This window comes from Mustela nigripes, chromosome 1, assembly GCF_022355385.1.
Source record: "Mustela nigripes isolate SB6536 chromosome 1, MUSNIG.SB6536, whole genome shotgun sequence".
NCBI classification, from domain to species: Eukaryota; Metazoa; Chordata; class Mammalia; order Carnivora; family Mustelidae; genus Mustela; species Mustela nigripes.
Window position 1 is genome coordinate 153797016 of NC_081557.1, and position 22380 is coordinate 153819395.

Below are 22380 nucleotides of genomic sequence, written 5' to 3' on the forward strand. Positions count from 1 at the left end.
GGAGGTAGGGGATTGGAACTCCCCTCAAATCCCTACCCATATTATTGGGAAGCTACCTGAAAAGCTCAGCGTTTATCTAGCCATATTCCCAGGTACCCATCTAAAACAATCATTGATAGTTATTTCAAATTATGGCTTCCTGAGGTGGAAATACCATATGAAGCTGATAATCCCACTGAGGATGAAGTTAGCAGGAGATTTTTTTGTTTAAGGATTTAGTTATGTTGAGGTATGTTCCCTTTAAACCTACTTGCATTTTTTAAAAATTTGTTGAGACTTGTTTTATGACCTAATATGTGATTTATCCTGGAAATGTTCCCTATGCCCTTGAAAAGAATGTGTATTCTGCTGTTTTAGGGTAGAATATTCTGACTGTATCTGTTAAATCCATTGGTCCAGTATTTCATTCAAGGTCACTGTTTCCTTGCTGATTTTCAGTTTGAATGATCTGTCCATTGATGTATGTGGGGTGTTAAAGTCCCCTACTATTATTATATTACTACTAATTAGTTCCTTATTATTAACTGTTTTATCTGTTTGGGTGCCCACATGTTAGATATATAAATAGTTAAAATTATTATATATTATATATCTTATTGTTGGATTATCCCCCTATGATTATATAGTGTCTCTATCTCTTGTGACAATTTTTGTTTTAAGGTCTATTTTGTCTGACTCTCTTGTAGGCCGCCTATAGTGGGGTCTTGGTTTTTGTTTTTGTTTTTGTTGTTTGTTTGTGTGTGTGTGTGTGTGTGTGTGTATACATTCCATCATCTTTTGTCTTTTGACTGGAGCATTTAATCCATTTACATTCAAAGTAATTATTGATAGGAATGTACTTACTGCAATTTTGGTATTTGCTTTGTGGTAGCTTCTGTAATTCTCCAATTCTTTCTTCTCTTGCTCTCTTCCACAGTTTGCTGGCTTTCTTTAGTGACAAACTTGGATTTCTTTCTCTTCATTTTTTTGCATACGTATCACTGATTTTTGATTTGTGGTTACCATTAGGTTCATATATAATGTCTTCTTCATATAGCAGTCTGTATTAAGTTGATGGTCACTTAAGTTTGAAATCATTTTTCTCCCCTCTCTCCTAATATTCTAGGTATATGATGTCATATTTTACATCCCTTTATTTTGTGAATCCATTGATTGATTTTTACAGATATACTTATTTTTACTGCTTTCGTGTTTCCTACTTTTCTTACTCTTACTTATAGTCTTTCCTTTCTACTCAGAGTCCCCCTTAACAGTTCTTGCAGGAATGGTTTCATGGTCATGAAGTACTTTAGCTTTTGTTTGAGAAACTCTTTCTTTCTCCTTCTAAACTGAATGATAGTCTTGCTGGATAGAATATTATTAGCTGCAGATTTGTCCTAATTAGAACTTTGAATATATTGTGCCATCCCTTTCTGATATGCTACGTTTATACTGAACATCTGCTGATATTTTCATGGGGCTTCCCTTATATATAACTGTGTTTTTTTCTCTTTATCACTACTCTTCTCCATTTTATTAACTATATGTCTTGCTGTAGTTAATAAAACTACTTGTTTTATTGTAAAAAAATAAACTTGGTGGCCTTGGGTTGATTTTTTGGGGGGTATTTCTGTGACTCCTGGATCTGGATATGTTTTCTTTCCCAGATTAGGAAAGTTTTCAGCTATTATTTCTTCAAATAAATTTTCTGACTCTTTTTTCCTTTTCTTATTTTTCTGAGATTCCTAAAATGCAAATGTTATTATGCTTGATGGAACCTATGAGTTCCTGAAGTCCATTCTCACTTTGCGTACTTTTTTTTCCTGTCACCTGCTCAGCTTGATTTCTTTCCATTATGCTGTCCTCCAGTTTGTTGATTCAGTCTTCTGCTTCTTCTAACTATTTATTACATCTAGTGTAATTTTAATTTCAATTATTGTGTTCTTTGTCTCTGTTTCTTTTTTATCTCTTTGTTAAAGGTCTCGCTGATGTCTTCCACTCTTTTCTCAAATATAATTATTTAAATACTTTGTCAGACATATTAGTTATATCTGTTTTGCTTAGGTCACTTGCTGTGGTTTTGTTCTGTTCTTTCATTTGGAACATATTCCTCTGTCTGACTCTGTGTGTTTGATTGGGTGTGTTAGAAAAGTTGGGTAATTTAGAAGACCACATATATGTACAGGACTGTGATCATGTCTAAGAAACAGCTAAGATGACCCAATTCTCTCATCTATGATTGACCTAGAGTATGCATTAAGCAATAATTGAAGGCTAAAGCAGAGTTGTAAATTATCTGCTAGAGTGTAGAAGATGTGCAAGACAAACACAGAGTACCTCACTGTCTATGAGACTTAGTTGTGCAAGACACTGGAGAAAACCTCTGTCTAATCATTAATTCATGACCAAACTACCCAAAGAAGTACTTAAGTGGCTGCATATAGCAGACACAGATCAACTGAATTAGTTTGGAAAAGTCAAAAATAAAAGGAAAACCATACAAATAGAACCACCAGTAATAAGCTGCAATAGCAACAAACCCAGGAAAGTGAAGGGATCTAATTTTCATTTGATTTCCAGAGTTGCCAAAGTTACTTTAAATGTATGTTTTTTCAATAAGGCATCACAAGGCACACACACACAAAAAGTACCCCCTGTATACAGGGAAGAAACTGTCAATAGAAGAAACTAGTCAATAGAAACTGAGGAAAGGCCAGAGGTAGAACTTAGTAGATAAAGATTATTAATCAGCTTTATAAATACCTTTAAGAACCAAAGGTTTGCATATATAAAGAATTAGAGGAAAGTATGAGAATTATATTTCAAACAAAGAATAAATAGAAACATGAAAAAAGAATTAAATAGAAATATTTCACTTAAAAAGTAAAATATTAAGAAAAATTTACTGGAGGTACTGAACAAAAGATTTGAAGTAGCAAAAGAAAGGAGTGGAATTTAAGATAGATCTTTTGAGATGATTTAATCTAAAAAACAAGAAATAAAATAAAGAGAAACAAAGAGACATGTGGGACAGCATTAAGCCTACGGACATGCACAAAATGGGATTCCTAGAGGGGAAGAAGTAAGAAAAAAAAGCAAAAAGAGAAAATAAGTTAAGAGTAAAAACTTTTAGTGAAATCACCAAATATTAGTACTCATTGATAAGTGAGAAGATACAAAATAAATACATAAAACTCAACAGTTTTCATATATAATAGTCCTTACCAGTGAGACACTATACTGGGAAAAAATGGATAATTCATGATAGTGCCTAGTATATAAAATATGTGTGAATAAGTAAAAACTTGGAACAAAATATACAGGAACAAATCTATACAGTAGATTAAATGTTATTTGAACATCCAATAGAAATAAGCATACAATAGAAATGTTATTTATAAATCATGATGAAGACAACACAATAGAAAATAGCAAAGTATACAAATTATCAGATAAATAGTTTAGAGTGACAAATCACTTTAAAAGTGCGAAAGACGATCAACTTTGTGAATAAACAGGAAAATACAAACTAAATCAGATCTCATTTTGTGTATAACTTCACTGTTCAATATGTAGACACTAACATGTGGCATTTTAAATTTAAAATAATTTAAATTAAATGAAATTTGGTCTTTGATTTCCTAATTTGGTAGCCAAATTTCAGGTGCTTAATATCTAAATATAACTAGAGATTACTGTATTAGCATGGATATAAAACATGTTTATAATTGCAGTCTTTTTCTCCCTCTGCCCCTCCCCTTGCTCCTTTTCTCTCTCTCTTTTTCTGTCTCTGTCTCTCTCTTAAATAAGTAAAATGATCTTAAAAACATCTATCTAACATATAGCCTATTAGCTAAAAAGTAAGTCACAAAACAGTATGAGTAGTATGATATAGTGTGTGTTTGTGCATGCATTTGCTTGTGTGTGTGATCTGTGGGTATTTGTAACTAGAAGGAAATAGGCTCTTAAGGATACCCAGTAAATTTTTATAATGATAAAATGGTCAACCTTACATGGAGTTAAAAATTTAAAAAGACTATCATATTTTGCCTTTTTTTTTTTCTGTAGCATTAGGATTTTATTCCTTTAATGATTAAAATAAAGAGAGAGAGAAAGAGAGTTTATAGAAACCAGGTAGTGGTGAAAGCAATGCCCTAAGTATTTTCCACCATCATAGAGACTTCCTCCATATCAGGGAAATGGTGTTACGTATACATTGCCACACATGCTAAGAAATTATGATGAGTATCATACATCACTTGTCTTCAAACATTGTTTCATTTATATGTGGAATATTCAATGTAAGGAATTGTGCATACTTGAGAAAAAATGTCAAAGAATGCTTTCATATTTTCTGATACAGTACTAAAGACAGTGAATTCAAATAGAATTCAATCAGAGGCTTGATTATAGCTATACCAAAACAGCAGTAGTATGAAATACCATGTAGTTTTTCAATTCTGAATTTTATGTATTCTGTTAGCCTGATTCCTCTCTTGAGGGTTCAGGATAACAAAACCACTTTTGCAGGGCTATTCTAATACACAGCCAAAATAATGGAAAAGAAATGTGAGTGATTATTTTTGTAGAAGTGAAGAGTGTACCTAAATTATTTCATCTGGGACCTTAAATCAGTTAGTGGAAAAAAGAGATTTCATCATAACATCAGAGCATATAGTTGTGAGGCATCAAAAAAAAAATGTATCCTGTTCTCCTTTAATACACACAATTTCTGATGAGAAAACATTTATATCCTGTACCTCACCACCCCATCCCTTTCCATGTTAATTTTAATAATTTTAGTATGTTTTTTACAAGATTCACACCTAACATTTGTGAAGACTTTCATTTTCCTGTAAACATGACAATAATGTATTTCTAAGATGTCGTTCTCTAAAGCCTTTTCAATACCTCTCTCCCAGTTTTGATTTACTGCCCCCCACCACCTTTTACCTTTAGCTCAGATGTGCCTCTGCGTTAGGTTCCCATCACAATGATCCATAAAGACCATCCTTTCCTTATAAGGGCTTAATGTTTCTTTCCACAAAATTTAATTATCCTGTTTTATCACCTCAGGTTGTTGATTTCAGCTAGTCTTCTGTTGGGAAGCAATGTAAAACATTGCTTTTCTGAGATGTTTATATCTAGATGTAACCAATATGACTAAAAACAATGGCAAAATTAAAGAAAGAGAGCCAAAGAAATAAGGGCTTTGAGGGAAGGTGGCTTATTCTAAGACATTACAAAAAGCCCTTCTTAACCCTGAATGATGTTTCAAATTAAGTGTTAAAATTAGTTCAGCTAATGTGTTCTTTTTGAAAATGTTGAATTTCTCCCATTCATCATATTTCAACAGATGAAAGTATGGATATGTTAGTAGCTATATCATTATTTTTATCCTGTAGACAGTAAGACTCAATGCATATGACCTTTAAAAGGCATTTCTTTCTAAGAGCAGCAACAGAAAATGGACACCAGAAATCCTTAAAGTTAGTTATTCAAGCTTGTCTCCCGAATTTCAAGATTATTTGCTAAAAGAAGCTTTCTTAAAGTACAAAATAAAATCATTTTGTAAAATTCTGTATTAGTACTAAGAATCACAAAGATTGTTCAGAAAAAAATAGTCATCTTTATAAAAGGCTATAGATAGAAATACAACCACCCCAGAGTTGTAAAGAGCAGTAAAGAATGCTTGGATATCAAGGACTCCTCTTCAAAAGTTACTTCGATTTGGGTGATAAAACCAGCCAGGACTAGGATACAACATGTTTTGCTGGCTCTGTCAACAACTAGCTATGTGTTGTCTAAGTCACTTAACTGCAATAGGCTTCCATCATTTGTGGAATGACTCCTTTATGAGATTTGTAACATAATGGCAAATGAATAATTGAATTTTTAAAATTTCTCTCAGCTGTACCACTATATTATGAACTGAGGTTCTCCTTCTTCTCACTATAGACTTTTTAAAATGAAACTTTTTGTGTTAAAGTAATTGTGGATTCACATGAGTTGCAAGAAACATGGAGCTATCCCATTGACTCCTTACTCGGTTTCCTCCAAAGGTAACATCTGAATAAAAATACAGTAAGATATTATAACCAGAACGTTTATTCAATTAAACATTTATTCAATTTATTATTTACATTTATTCAATTAAGACCTATACCAGCTAGCTATGGATTTCATTCTTTAATATTTACAGATAAAGGGATTACAATTTTTGAGAGCTTAATATATGCTGTGTTTTATATGCTTCATTTCATTTAATTCTAATTATAGGCTACTTTAGAGGCCCAGCTAAAAGTGAAAGAATCAAGTGCAAGTTATGTTGATATCACAGCCCTCATTCTTTCTACTGTAGCGTGCTGTCCCTGCAAAAAATCTCCATCTTTCTTATCACTTCATGTGACATTAAGTCGCACCACACACATCACTGTGTATATATGTGTCTGTTTCCATCAGGAAAATTTTGCTTATGCAGCTTTGTAGAACCACGGATCTAGGAAGATTTGAAACCTTTCCATGTCGAGGTCACCCAGCCCATCTTCCATTTAGTTAAGATTAAGTTTGTTATCTGGAATCCCTCCCCTGCCGCATCTTTTATACCATAGCTTCCTTCTCTGAATGATAAATGATGTTAGAGCACAGCAGAGAAAAAAGCAAGGGAATTTTGAAAAGACTCATTTGTATGTTCCAAAGGAAGAAAGATAATTTTATGAGAAAATCTGCTCAGGTGAGTTACTTATTTATGTAAAACAAAACAAGAAACAACAAACAAACAAAAAAACCCCACCATACATTTAACTAAGAAAATTAAAATGAAAAATGAAAAATGATACTGTTCAGTCTTCTACCATCACCCTTTCAGTCTCCTATGGGAGCAAACACCAAAGTCTTTCTGAGCATCTACGGATTCTCAGCTCCTTAGACGTAATATTGGTGTAATTGGAGTAACAATTGATCTACACAACAAATATGTATTGAATATCTATGAAACATTGGAATTAAAATATTAGGGACATAGAGATACCAAAAAGGAACACCTCCTAACCCCCATAGGGGACAGAGAACAGAATTTTAATGAGCAATTATACAAATAGTTACATATTTCTCTCCATATGCATTATGGAGGGAATCCACAGAGTATTATCATAACATAGAAAAGGGGAGTTTAATTGACTCTGAGAGTTTAAAAAAATCCTCTTTGAGGAAGTAACATTTATTTATTTATTTATTTATTTATTTATTTATTTATTAAAAAAGACTTTATTTATTTGAGAGAGAGCGAGCCACAGACTGAGATAGTGAAAGCAAGGAGGAGAGGGAGAAGCAGGCTCCCTGCTGGGCAGGGAGCCAGCCGGGGACTCAATCCTAGGATTCTGGGATCATGACCTGAGCCAAGGCAGGAACCCCGAGGAAGTAACATTTAATTTGAGAACTGAAAGATGAGAAAATAGGTTTTATATTCAGAGAGAAGACTTGGGAGTGTTATTATCTGATACCACTTTATTTAGCAGTCAACGATGTGGTCTACAGTCCTTACCTGGGATTAGCAGGTGGGACACTTACTTGTGGCTGCTCCTTCTAGCTTGGGATTCCTCATAAAATGCTGTCTGGGTTTCATGGCTGAGGAAAGAGAGGGAGTTAGTGCATGAAAAAATCTGATTGTGAATTGGCCTATTAATCACTGAATTCCTAGAGATCTAAATACATCATACATAGTTAAAGTATAGGGAAGTTGATTTTTGAAAAAATACATGTCTGTGTTAAATGTTCCATTTTTTTAATAGAATATAAGATATTGAGGGGCGCCTTGGTGGCTCAATCAGTTTAGCGACTGACTTGACTTCAGTTCAGGTCATAATCTCAGGGTTGTGACGTTCAGCCTGTGTTAGGCCTTGCACTCAGTGAGGAATCTGCTGGAGATTCTCTCCCTCTCCCGCTTCCCCTCCCTCTATTCACACACACTCTCTCTGAAATAAAAAAATCTTTAAAAAGCTAATTGAATTAAATCAAGAATTAAAATTTAGATTTTGCACCTATGGTACCAAAATGGAGTTATAGCTTTTTTACAACTTGGCTAAAAGCGTTCAAGGTGGCATCTGACCTGTGCTGTGTTATAGGTTTGAACTATGATAGTTAATTGTTCTTTAGTTTCTGCCCCTCTGAACAAAAAATTATTTGTGTTCTAAATGAATTGACTCCATTCACATTAACCAATGTCTCTTTCATTTGGTTACTTCTGTCTTGCCTCTTTACTTATTCCTGGGTGAGCAAACATAATATTATGTCTACAACAAATATAGTCAGCTGTCCTAACAGAGAGATTCCCAAGTGAAAACAGATATAAACAGTGAAAGGGAAAATACCATCCAGTGTGGTTAGTGGTTGCAATACATGGGCTCTGAGGTTGTCTACCTGAGTTTGAAATCAAGTCTCACAAGTTACCATTTATGTGACTTGTTTACTTAACCTCTTTGAACCTTGGTTTCCGTTCTGTGACATTAAGATTAATAAGGGTACCAAACAAATCATTTAAGTATAAAAGACGATAAAGCCTTAAACAAACACAGCCCAGTGCTTGGCATATTTTAAGCCCTCAGAAAATATTAGCTCTTGTGCCGTAATTTTACTAATGAGAAAAAATGCCACAGGTTTCTTTCTAGAGCAGGTGGGCACACGGTGAAATAGGGTATGGTGTGTGAGTCTTAGCACATGCCCCGTTCTCAGGCATTGGATCCTCTAAGAGAGTGAGCGTCAGGGAGACCTAGGAGAAGAGCTTAGCATCAGTGGGACTATAGCACAAGTGCCAGTGACATTGTCCTATCTATCCCTGTGTGAGCTCTCAAGCTTCCCCAAGAATCTCATTGGGTTAGCTTCCTTATCACCCACAGTAGCCTCTGCGTTTTCACCTACCGGTGGTTATTATAGCACTTTGTCTAATTGGTTCAGCTTTGTTTGCTTTCCTCACACTGGCTCAAGACAGAATCTTTTGTACTTTAAAGGGAATTGTGGGCCTGGCAGCCTTCTAGAGTTTCAACAGTTCTCTCTGAAAATAGTCATGTTTGGGCAAAAAGAATACAGCTAGGTTCTTATCCATCTCAGGGAGAAGAGGAATGCCTCCCTCCAATGTCCTTGTCACTGTTGTTAGTCACTGGCCTTTTAAAACTCACCTCCCCTCTATAATACCCACCACCTGGTACCCCAACCTCCCAGCACCCCCACCACTTCAAACCCCTCAGATTGCAGCGGGTGTGGTGAAAAAATAATGAATACTGTTTTTCTGAAAATAAATAAATCAATTTAATTAAAACAACAACAACAACAACAACACTCACTTCCCTCTGTAGTGAGGCTCTCATTGCTCAGCCTTCAGTTCTGGTGACTGTTCAGTCCCAAGGTGACTGTATTAATTAGTTAGGGTTGTCCAGAGGAACAGAACTGACAGGATATATAGAGATAATATAAAAGATTTTTTATGGAGATTGTGAGAGGAGATTATGATTTATTATCTCAGTTATGGAGGATGAGAAATCCTACAGTCGGTCATCAGCTGGAGGACCAGGAAAGCTGGTGGCATAATTCAGGCCTGAGAACCAGGGGACCCAATGGTGTCAGCGCCCTGCCTGAGGCCAGAGGCCTGAAAGCCAGGGGGATGCTGGTGTAAATTCCAGAGTCTGAACGCCAGACACAGGGATCTTCACTGCTTGAGGGCAGGAGAAGATGGTGTGCCAGCTCAGAAAAGGAACAATAATTTACACTTTAATGGCCTTTTTTTTTTTTTTTGCGGGGGGGGACCTCAAAGGATTGGATAACGTCAGACCACTTTGGTAAAGATGGCTCTTCTTTACTCAAGCTGATTTAGTTGCTAATCTCTTCTGGATACACCCTCACAGACAAACCCAGAAATACTGTTTTACCAGCTATCTGGGCATCTCTTAAGTTAGTCAAGATGCCGCATAAAATGAACCATCATGTTGACCAAATGCCTGTCATTCGCTATCATGCACTTGCCTGTGGGACCCAAGATCAACCTGCTTCATATTCTTTTTTTTTCAGCCATCACTTAAGTATAGATTCTTGGGTAAGTGGTGCTTTTTCTTTTTTTCTTTTTATTTATTTTTAATTTTTTAATTTATTTTCAGTGTAACAGTATTTATTGTTTTTGCACCACACCCAGTGCTCCATGCAATCCGTGCCCTCTCCAATACCCACTACCTGGTTCCCCCAACCTCCCACCTCCCGCCCCTTCAAACCTTTCAGATTGTTTTTCAGAGTCCATAGTCTCTCATGGTTCACTTCCCCTTCCAATTTCCTTCAACTCCCTTCTCCTCTCTAACTCCCCTTGTCCTCCATGCTATTTGTTATGCTCCACAAATAAGTGAAACCATATGATAATTGACTCTGCTTGACTTATTTCACTCAGCATAATCTCTTCCAGTCCCATCCATGTTGCTACAAAAGTTGGGTATTCATCCTTTCTGATGGAGGCATAATACTCCATAGTGTATATGGACCACATCTTCCTTATCCATTCGTCCGTTGAAGGGCATCTTGGTTCTTTCAACAGTTTGGCAACTGTGGCCATTGCTGCTATGAACATTGGGGTACAGATGACCCTTCTTTTCACTACATCTGTATCTTTGGGGTAAATACCCAGGAGTGCAATTGCAGGGTCATAGGGAAGCTCTATTTTTAATTTCTTGAGGAATCTCCACACTGTTTTCCAAAGTGGCTGCACCAACTTGCATTCCCACCAACAGTGTAAGAGGGTTCCCCTTTCTCCACATCCCCTCCAGCACATGTTATTTCCTGTCTTGCTAATTTTTGCCATTCTAATTGGTGTAAAGTGGTATCTCAATGTGGTTTTAATTTGAATCTCCCTGATGGCTAGTGATGATGAACATCATGTCTGATAGCCATTTGTATGTCTTCATTGGGGAAGTTTCTGTTCATATCTTCTGCCCATTTTTTTATGATTGTTTTGTGTGTGTTGAGTTTCAGGAGTTCTTTATAGATCCTGATTATCAACCTTTTGTCTGTACTGTCATTTGCAAATATCTTCTTCCATTCCATGGGTTGCCTCTTTGTTTTGTTGACTGTTTCCTTTGCTGTGCAGAAGCTTTTGATTTTGATGAAGTCCCAAAAGTTTATTTTCGTTTTTATTTCCTTTGCCTTTGGAGGCATAGCTTGAAAGTAGTTGCTGTCACTGATATTGAAGAGGTTACTGCCTATGTTCTCCTCTAGGGTTCTGATGGATTCCTGTCTCACGCCTTTTATCCATTTTGAGTTTATCTTTGTGTACAATGTAAGAGAATGGTCGAATTTCATTTTTCTACATATAGCTGTCGAGTTTTCCCAGCACCATTTGTTGAAGAGACTGTCTTTTTTCCACTGTATATTTTTTCCTGTTTTGTCGAAGATTATTTGACCATAGAGTTGAGTGTCCATATCTGGACTCTCTATTCTGTTCCACTGGTCTATGTGTCTGTTTTTATGCCAGTACCATGCTGTCTTGGTGATCACAAACTTTGTAGTAAAGCTTGAAATCAGGTAACGTGATGCCCCCAGTTTTATTTTTCTTTTTCAACATTTCCTTAGCGATTTGGGGTCTCTTCTGATTCCATACAAATTTTTGGATTATTTGCTCCAGCTCTTTGAAAAATACCGGTGGAATTTTGATCGGTATGGCATTAAAAGTATAGATTGCTCTAGGCAGTATAGACATTTTAACAATGTTTATTCTTCCGAACCAAGAGAATGGAATTGTCTTCCATCTTTTTGTGTCTTCTTCAATTTCTTTCATGAGTGTTCTGTAGTTCCTCGAGTACAGATCCTTTACCTCTTTGGTTAGGTTTATTCCTAGGTATCTTATGGTTCTTGGTGCTATAGTAAATGGAATCGATTCTCTAATTTCCCTTTCTGTATTTTCATTGTTAGTGTATAAGAAAATCATTGATTTCTGCACATTGACTTTGTATCCTGCCACGTTGCTGAATTGCTGTATGAGTTCTAGTAGTTTGGGGGTGGAGTATTTTGGATTTTCCATATAAAGTATCATGTCATCTGTGAAGAGAGTTTGACTTTTTCCTTGCCAATTTGGATACCTTTTATTTCTCTTTGTTGTCTGATTGCTTTGCTAGGACTTCTAATATTATGTTGAACAAGAGTGGTGAGAGTGGGCATCCTTATCGTGTTCCTGATCTCAGCGGGAGGGCTGCAAGCTTTTTCCCATTGAGGATATTTGCTGTGGGTCTTTCATAGATAGATTTTTATGAAGTTCAGGAATGTTCCCTCTATCCCTATACTTTGAAACGTTTTAAATAGGAATGGATTCTGGATTTTGTCAAATGCTTTTTCTGTATCAATTGAAAGACCATATGTGGTTCTTCTTTCTTCTCTTACTGATTTGTTCTATCACATTGATTGATTTGCGAATGTTGAACCATCCTTGTAGCCAAGGGATGAATCCCACCTGGTCATGGTGGATAATTTTTTTAATGTGCTGTTGGATCCTGTTTGCTAGGATCTTGTTGAGAATCTTAGCATCCATATTCATCAGTGATATTGGTCTGAAATTCTCCTTTTTGGTAGGGTCTTTGCCTGGTTTGGGGATCAGGGTAATGCTAGCTTCATAGAAAGAGTCTAGAAATTTTCCTTCTGCTTCAATTTTTTGAAACAGCTTCAGGAGAATAGGTGTTATTTCTTCTTTGAAAGTTTGGTATAATTCCCCAGGGAATCCGTCAGGTCCTGGGCTCTTGTTTTTTGGGAGGTTTTTGATCACTGCTTCAATCTCGTTACTAGATATCAGTCTATTCAGGTTGTCAATTTATTCTTGGTTCAGTTTTGGGAGTTTATAGTTTTCCAGGAATGCATCCATTTCATCTAGGTTGCTTAGCTTATTGGCATATAGCTGTTGATAATAACTTCTGATGATTGTTTCTACTTCCTTGGTGTTAGTTGTGATCTCTCCCTTTTCATTCATAATTTTATTAATTTGGGCTTTCTCTCTTTTCTTTTGGATTAGTGTGGCCAATGGTTTATTGATTTTATTGATTCTTTCAAAAAACCAGCTTCTAGTTTCATTAATATGTTCTACTGTATCTCTGGTTTCTACCTCATTGATCTCAGCTCTATTCTTGGTTATTTCCCTTCTTAAGTGTGGAGTTGGTTTGATTTGTTGTTGATTCTCTAGTTCTTTAAGGTGTAGAGACAGCTAGTGTGTACTGAATTTTTCAATTTTTTTGAGGGAGGCTTGGATGGCTATGTATTTCCCCCTTAGGATCGCCTTTGCTGTATCCCATAGGTTTTGGACTGAAGTGTCTTCATTCTCGTTGGTTTCCATGAATTGTTTAATTTCTTCTTTGATCTCCTGGTTGATCCAAGCATTCTTTAGCAAGGTGGTCTTTAGCTTCCAGGTGTTTGAGTTCCTTCCGAACTTTTCCTTGTGATTAAGCTCCAGTTTCAAAGTATTGTGATCTGAGAATATGCAGGGAATAATCTCAGTCTTTTGGTATCAGTTGAGTCCTGATCTGTGACCCAGTATGTGGTCTGTTCTGGAGAAGGTTCCATGTACACTTGAGAAGAATTAGTATTCTGTTGTTTTAGGGTGGAATGTTCTGTATATATCTATGAGGTCCGTCTGGTCCAATATGTCATTCAGTGCTCTTGTTTCTTTATTGATTTTCTGCTTTGATGATCTGTTTATTTCTGAGAGAGGCATGTTAAGATCTCCTACTATTAATGTATTCATATCAATATGACTCTTTATCTTGATTAACAGTTTTCTTATGTAATTGGCTGCTGCCATATTGGGGGCATAGATATTTACAATTGTTAGATCATCTTGGTGAATAGTCCCTTTAAGAATTATGTAGTGTCCTTCTGTATCTCTGACTACAGTCTTTAAAGTCTAATTTATCTGATATGAGAATCACTACCCTGGCCTTCTTTTGAGGCCCATTGGCATGAAAGATGCTTCTCTGTCCCTTCACTTTCAGTCTGGGTGTATCTTTAGGTTCAAATTGGGTCTCTTGTAGACAACATATGGATGTGTCCTGTTGTTTTATCCAATCTGCAACCCTGTGCCATTTTATGGACACATTTAGGCCATTCACATTGAGAGTGATTATTGATAGATATATTTTTATTGACATCATGTTACCTTTGAAGTCTTTCTTTCTGTAGTTTGTCTCTGTATTTCTGTTCAATGCTATTCTTAGGATTTTTCCTCTTTTATAGAACCCCCCTTAATATTTCCTGAGGTGTCATCTTGGTGGTTGCATAGTCTTTTAAGCCTTGCCAGTCTTGGAAACTCTTTATCTCTCCATCCATTTTGAATGTCAGTCTTGCTGGTTAAAGTATTCTTGGCTGCATGTTCTTCTCATTTAGTGCCCTGAATATATCTTGCCAGCCCTTTCTGGCTTGCCAGGTTTCTGTGGGAGACCTTGCCAGGTCTCTGATGGGCTTTCCTCTGTAAGTAAGGAGCCTCTTTGTCCTAGCGACTTTCAAGAGATTATATCTACAATTATGATTCCTCAATTTGACTATCAGGTGCCTTGATGTTTTTTTGGAATCTGTAATCTTGGGTGGAGACCATGCGGCCTCTAGTACATGAACGTTGGTTCCATTTGCAAGATTGGGAAAATTTTCATGAAGAACTTGTTCCACTATATCTTCTAGACTTCTTTCTTTCTCCTTCCCTTCATGGATTCCAATAATTCTGACGTTGGAACATTTCATGTCATCATTTATTTCCCTGATTCTGTTTTTGTGGCTTCTAAACTGTTTGTTCCAGGCTTCCTCCTGATCCTTTCTCTCTATCTGTTTGTCCTCCAGACCACTAATTCTATCTTATGTCTCAGTTACCCTAGCTTTGAGAGAATTTAGATTATATTGGAACTCATTGAGAGCATTGTGAACCTCTTTCCTGGTAGCTTTCAGCTCTGCCCTAACATTGTGAACATCATCCCTGGTCACTTTCAGTTTGGCCCTAATCAATTCCGTTTGGTTATCCACGGCTTTCTCCAACCTAGCTATTGCCTGGATAATGTTAGCCTGAATTCTCTTTCCAACATATTGTCTATGTTGATAGCCATTAGCTCTGATGCAGAAGGCCCATCCTCTGTATTTTTCTTCTGTTGGGCATTCTTCCTCCTAGTCATTTTGGTGAGAGATGACTGAATGGACATAGCTGGATGTATTGACCATGGTGCAGTCAAGGTGCACCCTGGAACACTTCTGAGCAATCAGGATTCCCCACCTAAATGAGAGAAAAACGAAAAGAAAAAGAAAAGAGAGAGAGAGAGAGACAGGAAAAAAAGGGAAGATAAAAGAGAAGGTTCAGCCCAAATGGGCCCCCAGGTAAGATTTAGGAAGTATACAAACAAAAACAGACAAACAAAAAGACTGATAAAAGTATATGACAAGAGAAAAAAAAATATATATAAGCAAATAAAGGAAGAACCTCATCAAAAAGAACCCCAAGTGTAAGATTTATATACTATCAGGACAGACACAAAAACATAGAAACACTGGTGGAAGAAAAAGATGGGAGAGTGGTTCTAAATTCTCTGTGTGGGCGAGGAAGGTTGTTTTGATTCTTCCTGGATGTATCTTGATACATGTATGTATCTTGATATCTTTGTTAAAGGATTCAACTTTCCTAAGATAAAGGGGGATTAAAATTGCTTTACCTATAGGAGTAGTATTGATTGGGGAAAGGGGATTACCTTGAAGTTTAACTCTACATGAATATTAGAAAATAAAAATAAAAAAGGAATAAACTAGACTAAACTAAACTAAAATTAAAAACAAAGAAATATAAAAAATAGAAATGCAAAAGAAAAACACAGGTGTATGTATCAAGAAGTTTAGGTTAGAAGGTTATTATGGAATTTGATGTACTGGACATCTCACTGTGATGGTAAATAGGTTAAAAAATTACCTATATTTAAAAAAAAAAAAAAAGCCAGAATAGTGGGAACGAGTTAAAAATAAAAGTTGTCCTATGAAGTAGTGGTGGTTGTTCTCCTGTAGTCTTTTTTTTTTTTTTTTCTTTCCTGGTTGGTTTTCTGGGGGAGGGGCCTGCCACGTGGGTTTTCAGTCAATGATGTTCCCTGAGTTAAGTCCTCAGGGGGACTCTGAGGAAACTGTTTTTTTTTTCAGGCTTTTGTTCTCTGGAGGTTTTTATGTTTGTTCACTTTTTTTTTTTTTTCTCTTGACCACTTTTGATGGTTTTTGTAGGTTTAGAGAAAAGCAAACTGTACCCTGACCTCCCTCTCAGAGAGAAGCCTCAGTCTGGCTGCAGAGCCCATATAGATTCCCCCTTGGCCGCTGGCAGAGCAGGTTCCGAGTCGCGGTCCCTGGGGACGCATGACATCCTGCTTGTACCCAAAACCACGGCAGCGGTGGCTGTCTGGGCAGCTCAAGATTGCCAGAGAGGTTCCAAGCAGCGATCATACACTGAGATTTTCCTGCTGGCCCGGGCTGGGAGTGCCTGGTGTTTCTGGATCTAAGAGCACCGGGCTTGTGTGCACCTCTCTCGGGGGAGAGTTTGGGGCAAGTGTCTCAGGCTCTGAAACAATGGCACGGGTCTAAGAGGGCCGGGTGGGCCTTCCTGCGCCTCTTTCAGGGGAGAGTGTGGGGTGCGCGTGTCTCAGGCTCTGTAGCATGGCTCGGTGTTCTGCCCTCTGGTGAGGTTCCCAGCCCCTCACAGGAGCCGGACCCCATGCATTCTCGGGTGCACTGGCAGTGCAGGGACCAAGAGCTGGTTTCTCCGCTGCACTCTCTCTGGCTCAGCACCAGGGGAGGATGTCCTGGGACCGGGGACTTAAGCCCTGTCCCTAGCCACCCCGATTCCCACAATTTCCCCCCCACCCCCCACCCCCCCATGATCCTTTGCTCTTTTTGAGTGCTTTCAACCAGTCTCCAAGTTAATGCTGGTCCGCAAATGCAGGGCACTCTCATATTAGGGGTAATACTTTCCAATTGGCCACCTCTGGTGGCTCCCTCCCCTTTTTCTTTATCTTCTGATATCAGTCCGAAGTTCCCACTCCTCTTTACCTGCCCACTGGCGTCTTCTGCCCCTATATAGATCCAGACATGTATAATTCTGATCTCAGGTTGATTTCATGGTTGATCGGAGTTCTTTGGTAGGTAATCAGCTCACTTTAGGGTACAGGTTGAAAAGTCGCCTCCTCCTACTTCCCGGTCATCTTCCTATATCAGTGGTGCTTTTTCTTATTCTCATATCAATACCACTTGCTGTTTTTGTTTCTTGACCCATGTTCTCTCTTCCAGTCCTCCTAAACTCCTTCTTCCCTGAGTCTATCAATTCCATTAGTAATGGACTCCAGATCCCAAAACTCTTCAAAAAGTATTTTGTGTACCTTGGATTTAAGTGACATCTTGTTTTTCCTAGAAGACCTGTGTTAACCTTTTCTTCTTTCAAGCAGAGCTGCACATTCCCCTTTTCTTCTCTCTCAGGGTGGAGGGGCAGCATCTGCATGTCCTGTGCTCTTCGCTGTCACTTTTAAACTTAGCCTTCTGTATTCTTATTAAAATGTTATGCTCTTATATTGTTCATGCCAGTCAGCCATACAATCTTCATCTCTGTTAGGGCTAAAGAGCAACCCAGAAGCTGTCTTTTTAAAACGGTGTTTAATTCTCTGCTATAGGTACATGGCATTGTCTAGTTTCAAAACCCTTAGGATTGATGCTGCGAAATTCCTACTGGAACATACCAGAAATTGCACACATGCTTTTGTTTTTTGTTTTTTTCTTTTCCTCCCTAAGGAATGGATCCCATCACATCAAGATCTCTATTGAAATGTTATTCAACTTTTCAGTTAACAAGTTAGCTGGACTATCTTCTACCAAACTACATATTAACAGAAACCGCAGGCCTCTGGATAAGAGAAGACAATTTATTAGCAAGCATCTCCGCAGTGCCCTAACTCCCCTTTGAGCAACACAACAAGGGCTAGATAGTACTTGTGCATGGTAGAGGTTGCACTGTAAAAGGGGAACACTGAAATTGTGACACGTCTGCCTTCTTCCTCTCCAGAAGAGACTTTTGCTCTGGGATATAAACACATCTTCTCCAGAGAGGAGGAGAAGGCTCTAGCTTTTTTTTTTTTTTTTTCTCCACACTGAAATATAAACAAATGGCTCTAAAGTCTATCTCTAGGGTTGCTGTTTAGTCATCCTCTACTTTAGCCTGGGCCATGCAGAAATGTGGAAATGATAGTTTCACATGACCAGGGCCCAGATTGTAGAATTGCTTTCATAGCAGCTTGGACTTGCTCCAGGGAAATTTTCTCCCTGAGATCCCACTCCCATTGGACAGCTTCATCCCATCTATTAAAGGGGCACTATTCCTATCAGTGGAATATTCTGCCACAGACCCCAAAGAGCTATCTTCTTCTCTTTCTTCATACCAAAGTCCTCATAGGTGTGAGATGAAATAATTTTGTGTGGGACATCCAGCATGACCCAGGCCACTGAGCCCCTCAAAACTTTACCAATGTATTGGGCCCTGATTCTTCATCAGGTCTATCTCCTATCCCCTGTAGTTTATGCATTTCATCAAAACTCCTGACATTTGTGACTTCTTGCTTATCTGATTCCATTAACATGATATTATCCATAAAGTGTACTCGTGTGCTATTCTATAAATGTTCAGACTGTCCAGATCACTTCCAAATACATTATAAAAGATGGAAGGAGAGTTAATATAGGCCTGGGGCAAGACCATAAAAATATACTTCTGTCTGATCCAAATCACTACAACTTTGTGTTTTATCTTCCTTCTTAAAAGAAATAGGAATGAAAACATTTGTTCGATCAATGGCTACACACCATGTATCTGAGCCCATGTTAATTATCCATATCCTGCATAGCAAACAGAATTCATCTATTTGACTAGTGAATTAATGTGGAATATAATGAGGATCATTATTCCTGCATTCTCTGAGCCTTTAAAGGTGGCGGTAGTCATTGCCAGTATCTCCAAGATGCAATTTTTTTCATTTTGTTTTATTTCTTTTCAGTGTTCCAGAATTCATTGTTTATGTATTATACCCAGTGCTCCATGCAGTATTGTTTTTGATTTACCAGCTCGACTAGCAGGAGGAGAATGGGATGGTGTCCATTTTAGATGCTTCCATGTGGCCTTCCCCACAACAATATAATCTGTGAATCAGGAGAAGGAACTTATATGGGAATTGTAAGAACAACCAAGTATATCCATACTGATGACCTATTCAGGGCCAGGTACCAGTGAATTAAACCTTAGGTGTTTCTGGGAACCCAGTAAAATCCCTGTAAACTAACTTGGGTAGTATGACATTTATTATATTCTTTACATTTCTGAGAATCAGATTAACTCAGACCCAGTACCTAACCTTCTTTGAAATATTTTTGTATTCCCTTTTTCTCAATATTGTATGGTTATTTGAGTAAATATCTGTAAGTCCCTGAGGCCTATGAGATCATTTTTCTACATACTTGCCCAGTTTCATAGTTTTGCTGGGTCCTTCCTTCTGAGGACTTCAAGTCAGTATATTTCAGATCTATAAAATGGCTGAGGTCTGAAATCTGGGCAAGCATTTTAAAACATTTTATTAGGCCTGGTGCCCTTAGTCTCCATTCTTGATTAGTTTTGATTATATAACAAACCCTTGTTTGTTACCCATCTAGGTTGCCCTTGGGGAAGCTATGTTTTATCAACCATTTCCATGGCACCCTATGATTCAGGTCCCCTGTTTGCCATACCAACCTTGCAGCTCATTAAGTTAATTGGAACAGCCTAATATTGAGTTTATTTTATTTCTGACAGTTAAACACCACCACCTGGTCTCTATTATTCTGGGATTCTATAATTCCCAGATCTACTATTGAGCCCCCTTGTAATGGAATTTCCAATTGTTTTCTCTTATAGAGTAAAAGTCACACTGAGTTTTAAAACAATACTGATGCCCTTCTCACTAGAGTGTAATTGATCATTTTGATAGAAGTGCCCTCCAACTCCAGCCATGGAACATGGTCAGCTGGTAGATTTTTCTAACTCATTTATTTATTTATTTATTTATTTAAGATTTTATTTATTTATTTGACAGACAGAGATCACAAGTAGGCAGAGAGGCAAGCCGAGAGGGTGGGGGAAGCAGGCTCCCTGCTGAGCAGAGAGCACAATGCGGGGCTATCCCAGGACCCTCGGATCATGACCTGAACTGAAGGCAGAGGCTTTAACCCACTGAGCCACCCAGGCACCCTTTTTCTAACTCATTTAGACATACATCTAGTATGCTTGCTTTCACTATCTGATACTGTAGTTATTCCATTTCTATTTCACTACTGTGGGTCAATGCTCTTTCCAAACTTTTAAGTGTCAGCCCAGTTAGAATTAGAACCATCTCATTAACATATTAAGAATCAGCATACTACTACCATCTTCTGAGGTCCTTGCCACATTCTTAGATCCTATATTTTGAAGACTATCTCCAAGTCAATGAGCTCTTCATTATCCAACCTTCTGTTTCATCTGCATCCCTTCCTCCTTTCCCCACCCCCAACTCGATGGTCCATACATAATTTCCAGGCTTCTTCTGGTTAACTAATTCATGAAGCTTTTTTGGGATATAGTCCATTTCTTCTCCTCTAGTCCCAGCACTTTAGTGGTCATGCTTTGCTGTGGCCTGATGCTGTCTTGATCTGGTAGCTGGACAGGGATGTGGGACTAGATCCTTTTTTTTTTAAAGATTTTATTTGACAGAGAGAGAGAGATTACAAGTAGGCAGAGAGGCAGGCAGAGAGAGAGGGGGGAAGCAGGCTTCCCGCCGAGCAGAGAGCCCGATGCGGGGCTCAATCCCAGGACCCTGGGATCATGACCTGAGCTGAAGGCAGAGGCTTAACCCACTGAGCCTCCCAAGTGCCCCTGGGACTAGATCCTTACCGTGGACTGGGGTACAGTCTAGAGGCTGCTGCATTGTTTTTAAGCAAGGGGAAACTTGGACATTTTCCCTTGCTTAAAAAGAGAGGGACAGAACCTTCCTGTAGACCCAGGGTGTTAAAGGGGATTTGAGGCTTCAATATGGACTTCTCCTGTCTCAGAGTCCCACTGCTATCCAAGCACAGTTGGATATATAGTTGACTTTATATAGTTGAGATTTCTAACTTCTTCGAAGATCTGTTACTGGCCTAGATCCCTTGTTTTTTCTGTCCTGGGCTACAAAGAATTACTTTATGCAGCCTAGGAGGATCTCTGAATTTCACATTTTGCTTTTGATTTGTGAAATTACCCTCTGCCTTTTGGTGTCTTTCTCCAATGTATCAATTACAGTCAGCAAGAGCCATCCGATTCCATTGTCCTCATAATTAGTACTTCCACTGAACCTTCCAAGAGCGCAGATGATACTCAAGCAGCCGTACCTAGAGTTGCCAGAAAGGCTTTGGGAACTGTCAACAGAGCCACAGAAAATTCAGTAAAGACTAGTGGACCTCTCAAACAGAAGCAGCCAACCTTCTCTGCCAAAAAGGTGACTGAGAAGACTGTCAAAGCAAAAAGCTCTGTTCCTGCCTCTGATGACACCTACCCAGAAATAGAAAAATTCTTTCTCTTCAATCCTTTAGATTTTGAGAGTTTCGACCTGCCTGAAGAACACCAGATTGAACACCTCCCCTTGAATGGAGTGCCTCTCATGATCCTTGATGAGGAGAGGGAGCTTGAAAAGCTGTTACACCTGGGCCCCCCTTCACCTCTGAAGATACCCTCTCCACCATGGGAGTCTAATCTGTTGCAGTCTCCAAGTGTTCTGTCGACCCTGGATGTTGAATTGCCACCTGTTTGCTATGACTTAGATATTTAAACTACTTAGTGTTTAATAGTTTGTATGTTTTGTATTAATAAAGCAACTCTTTAACAGACAAAAAAAAAATAGGGAGCCTGTGCCTCCCTATTTCATCCATTTCAGCTGAAGGAAGTTTAATAATGATCAATTGCATCAAACCTCATTCTCTCTTCTTGTTTGATACCTTTCCTAGTAAACAAAATTCAAACTGAGTTGCAAGGCCCTACTTCAGCATCCAGCAGAGCATACTTACTCTATTAAATATATAAATATTAGATTTTTTTGGACCTATGTGATGATTTTTTCCCTACATCCAATCGTTTTCTCCTTTTTATTATATTGCAAATAGAACGGCTAATTTTATTTTGTTTTCAGGATTTTTATTTATTTATTTGACAGAGAGAGAGAGAAAGCACACAAGGAGGGGGTATGGTAGAGGAAGAGAGAGAAGCAGGCTCCCCGCTGGACAGGGAGTCCAATGCAGGACTCAATCCCAGGACCCTGGGATCACGACCTGAGCTGAAGGTAGATGCTTAACAGACTGAGCCAC

The 22380-nt window shown here is 38.1% G+C and overlaps 1 protein-coding gene across 1 annotated transcript; it reads left to right on the forward strand.

Annotated features, from left to right (window-relative positions):
• Positions 1–9505: 9505 nt before the first annotated feature.
• LOC132026110 (securin-like) lies at positions 9506–21906 on the forward strand. The gene is made up of 2 exons (XM_059414065.1): positions 9506–9642; positions 21323–21906. The coding sequence occupies exons 1-2, from the start codon at positions 9506–9508 to the stop codon at positions 21846–21848; spliced, it is 663 nt and encodes a 220-aa protein (XP_059270048.1). The 3' UTR covers positions 21849–21906.
• Positions 21907–22380: the final 474 nt, after the last annotated feature.

What these genes read in the sequence shown, in the direction of transcription:
- LOC132026110 (XM_059414065.1), top strand. Translation starts at nt 9,506, where the DNA reads ATGAGAAATCCTACAGTCGGTCATCAGCTGGAGGACCAGGAAAGCTGG. An exon ending in AAAGCCAGGGGGATGCTGGT is followed by an intron (nt 9,643 to 21,322) that starts GTAAATTCCAGA and finishes TATCAATTACAG; the next exon opens with TCAGCAAGAGCCATCCGATT.